This window comes from Panthera onca, chromosome D3 (genome assembly GCF_046562875.1).
Source record: "Panthera onca isolate mPanOnc1 chromosome D3, mPanOnc1 haplotype 2, whole genome shotgun sequence".
NCBI classification, from domain to species: Eukaryota; Metazoa; Chordata; class Mammalia; order Carnivora; family Felidae; genus Panthera; species Panthera onca.
In genome coordinates, this window is record NC_138350.1 from 29,415,990 (window position 1) to 29,421,954 (window position 5,965).

At 54.1% G+C, this 5,965-nt stretch overlaps 1 protein-coding gene and 1 long non-coding RNA gene across 2 annotated transcripts; one reads left to right on the plus strand and one right to left on the minus strand.

Annotated features, from left to right (window-relative positions):
- Positions 1–1,450: 1,450 nt before the first annotated feature.
- Positions 1,451–4,388, minus strand: LOC132665712 (uncharacterized). The gene is made up of 2 exons (XR_009604221.3): positions 2,627–4,388; positions 1,451–1,752 (listed from the first exon to the last, which is right to left on the minus strand). It is a non-coding gene; the product is annotated as an uncharacterized LOC132665712 (long non-coding RNA).
- Positions 4,389–4,612: 224 nt separating this feature from the next.
- MIF (macrophage migration inhibitory factor) lies at positions 4,613–5,363 on the plus strand. The gene is made up of 3 exons (XM_060613126.2): positions 4,613–4,724; positions 4,903–5,075; positions 5,181–5,363. The coding sequence occupies exons 1-3, from the start codon at positions 4,617–4,619 to the stop codon at positions 5,245–5,247; spliced, it is 348 nt and encodes a 115-aa protein (XP_060469109.1). The 5' UTR covers positions 4,613–4,616; the 3' UTR covers positions 5,248–5,363.
- Positions 5,364–5,965: the final 602 nt, after the last annotated feature.

Sequence of the window (5,965 nt, forward strand, 5' to 3'; positions counted from 1 at the left end):
CATGCTCTCTCCTTGTCTCTCAAAACTACACCTGTAAAAGCAAACAAACAGGGGCGCCTGGGTGGCTCAGTCAGTTGCATATCTGACTTGGCTCAGATCATGATCTCCCAGTTCGTGGGTTCGAGCCCCTCATCCAGGTCTGTGCTGATAGCTTGGAGCCTGGAACCTGTTTCAGATTCTGTATCTCTCTTTCTTCTGCCTCTCCCCAGCTCATTCTCTGTCTCTCTCTCAGAAATAAATAAACATTAAAAAATTTAAAAAAAGTAAAAACAAAATAAAAACAAACAAAAAAATGCATCCTAGTGTTTAGAAACAGGTATCTCTCTTAATGAAGGAAGAAAGTTTAGCGAAAAAAGAAAAACTGTGATGCCTCATGAGATGAATAAAAAAAATGTGCAATACTATGAATGAAAGATCTTGAAAGCATACATAGATACAATCCACAAAATAAAATCAGTTATTTGCATAGAATCTACACACGTTTTAAATGTATTCAAATATATTAGGGGCACCTGGGTGGCTCAGTTGGTTGCACGTCCAACTCCAGCGCAGGTCACGATCTCACGGTTTGTGAGTTCAAGCCCCGTATAGGGCTCTTTGCTGTCCGCTCAGAGCCCACTTCAGATCCTCTGTCCCCATCTTTGCCCCTCCTGCACGTGCATACTCTCTCTCTCTCTGTCTCTCAAAAATGAGTAAACATTAAAAAAAAATAAATGTATCCAAAAATTTTGTATTTCTCAGCCAGGTAGTTTTATTATTCAGTTTTCATGTTTCATTAATTATGTCCTTTTTAATGAATGTCCCTCTTTTATTTTTCTTGATTTTATCTTTTATGGCGACACTGCCTTGTGACCAGTCAGTGATGTGGCAAAAACGTTTGCCATGAAAATGCCTGCAGCAAAAACACTTGCAGTAGGAATGCCTGGACATGGCACTCAGGAAGTCCTCTGCAGGAGCCAGGACTTGCACTGGGGCTGCAAATGACACAAACCCTGATAAGCAGTGCTTTGAGCAGAGAGGGGTTTATTTTTCAGAGCCCCAGGCTCCTCTGGGCTGCCACTCCTGGCTCTTTGGCCTGTGTTTTTCCAGCTCATGGTTGCCTAACGGTTGCTGCATATCTTGGGGGTCCAAGTTTGGGGAGCGGGCAGGAAGAAGAGGGAAGGGTGGCACCTCCGTTAGCAAATCACCTGCTTCCCCATAAACCCCACACATGGCATGAGCTTCACGTGGCCATGCCTGGTTGTCAGGGGCTCTGGGGCAGCGAGTATTCTAATCAAACAGAACTGGGATTCGGTCAGTGAAGAGGAAAGGGGAGATGATCCCAGGCGGCTCAGCAGCCTGCCAACACCTCCCAGTGCATGTGTCCCTGCTGTTCAGCAGATAATTATCAAGCCCCTATCAATGCCAAGTGTATTACCTTTCTATTGCTTCTAGAACAAATCAACACACATTTGTCAGCTTAAAACAACATAGATTTATTATCTCACACTTTCTGTGGGTCAGAAGTCCAGCATCAAGTGACTGGGTCTTTTGCTTAGGGTCTTGTACGGCCAAAGTCAAGGTGTCCCTAGGTCAACTAGAGAAGAACCCACTTCTCCAAGTCCATTCAGGTTGTTAGCAGAATCCAGTTCCTTGTGGTTGTATGACTGAGGCTCCTAGCCTCCTTCATCTTCAGAGCCAGTAATGGCGCATCAAGTCCTTCTCCTGCTTTTGAGTCTGACTTCCCCTTCTGCCGCATCTCACTGAGTCTAGCTGGAAAAAATTCTCTGCTTTTAAGGGCTTGTGTGATTACATTGGGCCGACCCAGATAATCCATAGTGACCCCCCCAATTTGAAGGTCTGCAATTCTAATCACATCTGTGTGGTGCCTTCTGCCGTGTAACATAACATTCACAGATTCCAGGGATTAGATCATGGACATCTTTGGAGGCCCTCTGCCTACCACTGAGGTAATAATGGGTCAAGGAGGTGGGCAAACAGCGATGGCCAAAAAGAGACAGTCCAGTCCCCTCTCTCATGGAGCTTACCACCTAGCAAGGAAACATTAACGCACAAATAGGAATAAGGTTATGGCCTCAAAGGAAGGAGAGGTGCTGGGCATGTTACAGGACCACATTAAAGCCAGGGGTTCTGGGGCTTTCCCAAGGAACTGAGGTAGATGAGGTAAAGTGCATGCAGACCATATTTCAGGACCAATGCCAGAGCCAAGAGTCAGGAGCATGGTCCCTAAGGACAGTGCACAGTCTCAGGGACCAAGGGGGAGGGGTGCAAAATGTGGGGCAGGGCATTGTGACATGCCAGGGCATTGTGACAGTACTACCTCTAATATCAGCGGGGACTATCACCAGTATTTAGGCCGCTTGGTCCTCAGAACACTCCTCTGTAAGGTGGACACTACTATCTTCAAATTACAGGTGGGGGAAAAACTGAATCTCAGAGAGGGGGTGAGTCAAGTGTCCAAGCTAGTAAGGGGTGGGCCTGTGAATGATATCACCTCCCCAGATGCCCTTCTAGAAAGATGGCACGGACTGCTACTGGGAAAGGGAAGGGTAATTAGTAAATAGGCTGTCCTGATTAGGGAAGACTGCCCTATGCTACAGTAAACCTCAAAATCGCAGTGGCTCACCTACAGGGGCATTGCTGGTGTTTGCTGCTGTGGATCCATCTTGTCACACTTCCACCATCTCAGAGAACCGGGTGCAGGTGCAGGCTCTTGAATATTCTTCCTGGAGTCACTTACATAATTTCTGTTTGCATTTCATTGGGCAAGGTAAGTCATATGGCCAGGTCCGCTGGCAGGGGGCAGGGAAATAGACTCCTCTCCCAGGAAGAACAGTCCACCATGGCGTTATCACAGGGTCCATGCTAGGCCAAAGGTGAAGCCAGCTAACTTAAACTAAGGTGGTGGTGGTGGTGATGGGCTGGGTGGAGAGAGGGAAGGATAAGGGCGACAGTGGAGGGAAGTACATTTCACTGGCAGGCCAACAGGTGTGGGAGGAATAGTCACGCACTTGGATTTGGACACAGGAAGCAGAAGGTGCTGAATTGGCTACTGAGCTTGGAAGGGGGCGGGGGAGCTGTCGACATGGCGTGGAGTGCATCAGTCCATCAGCGGTAAGGAGGCCTGGGCATAGGGTGTGAGAGTGAGGAAGCAGCCTGGGGCCTAGGTGGAGGAACAAACACTTGCAGGGTATTGCACAACTGGGCCATGGGACCTACTTGAGTGGATACTGGCTGGTCCCACAGGCACAAGTGTCCTTGCTTGCTGTAGCATATCAAGGCCAGTGTGTGCTGTGCCACCTTAACTGGATAGCACCTGCCAGATGCCAAAGACAGGACCTTCCTGGAGAGCTCTGAGGACTTGGCCAAACACAATGTGCCCCTTAGAGCACCTGAGAGAGATCTGTTCCCCAGCACAGCACCCTGACCAGAGGGGGCTCTTCAGAGTGGAAGTGGGGTGGCCACGTAGCCACAAGCCCTTCTTCCCAGGGATGGCAAGGCCTGCAGGCCTGGTCAGGGTCCCAATCCAGCCACTGCCCTATCCTCTTCCTGCCGTGTCATGACTGTCTTCATTCACCCATTCGTTCATTCAACCAGTATTCAGTCTGGGTCTCTTGTATGCTTGCTACCCACTAGATGCCCCCTGAGCTTACCATTGGTGGAAGGGATGGGAAGAATTCACCAAGACTCTCAGGGAGGGCATTCCTAGAGGACCTAACTATGGTGGGGCTTCCCCCGAGGAGCTAAAGTTCCCAGACCTGCAGAGAAGTTGTCCAGGGGAGCAGGGGCTCCGAGACAGAGCTGTTGACTGCCTTTGGTCTATGGAGCCCTGCCTGAGCCTCATCTCTTATTCCCTGCCCCTCCCCCTGGCACCTCCCAGCATGCTCACTTACGTTAAAGAGCAAGGGTGCAGGGAAGGCACCTGGATGCTGCCCCTGACTCTACTCTGGCTGCCCCCTTCTACCTGCAGCAATGCCTACCTCTCCCCATCACTCTCACACAGACACACACACACACACACACACAGGCCCAGGACTACAGCCTTGGGGAACATGTAGCCCTGGAGACTCAGGGCACACAAAGGTTCGGTGCGTGTGGTGGAATGGACTGGGACTTCATCTACTTTGCTGGCTGTGAGCTCCTGGAGGGTGGCAAGGGGCCACGTGCTCAGTTAACTGCTGCATCTCGAACTCCTGGCACACACACGTCGCTGAATAAACGTCAGTAACTAAAGTAAAGGACTAGCGAAGAAACGAAGGATAGGAAGATTTCTGGCCGCCGCGTGAAGAACGGCTTTGAGAGGGTGAGTGGGTCCAGGAAGCCAGCAACCCAAGTTCCGCCAAGACAGGGTCTCCGCCAGCCTGGACTTCACCAGTCAGGAGAGAGCTGTGGCCGCACAGGGGCGGGGCCTCCGCTTCCGATGACGTCACCAGCCGGGAGGGCCCCACAGCGGCACGGAGGCGGGGCGTCCGCCGGCGGTGGCGTCACAGGAGGCGGGGCCTCAGCTTCCTGTTGGGCTGCACCAGGCGGCGGTCACGTAGCTCAGGTTACCGTGCTGCAGCCTTTCGCGCGTTGGTGGGTTCCTGTGCACCCGTCCCCGCCGTTCTTTCGCCAGCATGCCGATGTTCGTGGTGAACACCAATGTCCCCCGCGCTTCCGTGCCGGACGGGCTCCTTTCCGAGCTCACTCAGCAGCTGGCGCAGGCCACCGGCAAGCCGGCCCAGGTTTGCCAGGAGAGAACAGGGAGAAGGGGTGCGGGCCGGACGAGGTGGTCCCGGGCTTGGGGGCGAGGAGGGGGCGACTCCAGGCCGAGGCTCTGGGCAGGGAAGGGATGGAATGGGTGGCCGCCCGGGCCCAGGCGAGGGCTCGCGGGCCGGCTGACCGCACCCCGTCTCTCCATAGTACATCGCGGTGCACGTGGTCCCTGACCAGCTCATGGTCTTCGGCGGCTCCAGCGAGCCGTGCGCGCTCTGCAGCCTGCACAGCATCGGCAAGATCGGCGGCGCGCAGAACCGTTCCTACAGCAAGCTGCTGTGTGGCCTGCTGGCCGAGCGCCTGCGCGTCAGCCCTGATAGGTGCGTGGGGCTCTGGAGGCGCGGAGGGGCGGTGGGGGCGCCGAGGGGTGCAGCCCAAGGCCCGTGACAACGCAGCCCGCTGAATCTGGCTTCCACGCCCCGCAGGATCTACATCAACTACTACGACATGAACGCGGCCAACGTGGGCTGGAACAACTCCACCTTCGCTTGAGGGCCGCGCCGGCCCTACCCGCCTGCACCAAGGCCCTGCTGCCCGCAGTATTGTGCCCGCTTCGCCCGCAGCGACCCCCACCTCCAGGTCCGGAGAAATAAACGGTTTGGAGGCTGCTGCTGCTTCGGGCTTCCTTGGCTTGAGGAGGAGTGGGTGCAGGGCCGGGACAGTGACTGGGGAACAGAGGGCGGGAGTCCTTTTGCCTAGCCTTGTCTGCCCTGTGCCCCCAGCAGAAGCCTCAGCCTTGATTGGCATCCTGCCCGGGGCCACAGACCCAGGAATCCGACTCAAATCGGAGCCTCCCATTCAACGCCGTTTGCAGCTTGGCCCTCCCAGGGCAGGTTCACGATTGTGCCCTTGGCGGGAACCCAGAGTTGAATCCATTCTCACATGCGGGGGCGGGGCCACCACGTAGGCTAGGGCTGGCTGGGCTCAGGCTGGCTGGGGTCGGGTCAGGGGGAGAAGGGGAGGGAGAGATTGGGATCAAAATCTGATTTGCTTTAGAGGTTGGAGAGTCAGCTGGGTCTGGGCTTTTCTCCCAGCCCTACCTTCCTCCATCTACCAGATGGGCAAAGGGTATCCTGGGAAAAGGAAGCCTTCACTTCCCTGTTCCCCAGGATCAAACCCTGCCCTAGTGCCCTAGTTTCTTGACCTGGAAAGTCCTGTTGTTCTGGAACTTTTGGACAGTTTTCAGGTGGGAGTGGGGAGGTGCACAAGA

Bases quoted from the DNA above. Each gene is read 5' to 3' on its own strand.
- MIF (XM_060613126.2), top strand. From the start codon at position 4,617: ATGCCGATGTTCGTGGTGAACACCAATGTCCCCCGCGCTTCCGTGCCG. The intron at 4,725-4,902 runs GTTTGCCAGGAG...GTCTCTCCATAG, and splicing joins CCACCGGCAAGCCGGCCCAG to TACATCGCGGTGCACGTGGT. The intron at 5,076-5,180 runs GTGCGTGGGGCT...CACGCCCCGCAG, and splicing joins CTGCGCGTCAGCCCTGATAG to GATCTACATCAACTACTACG.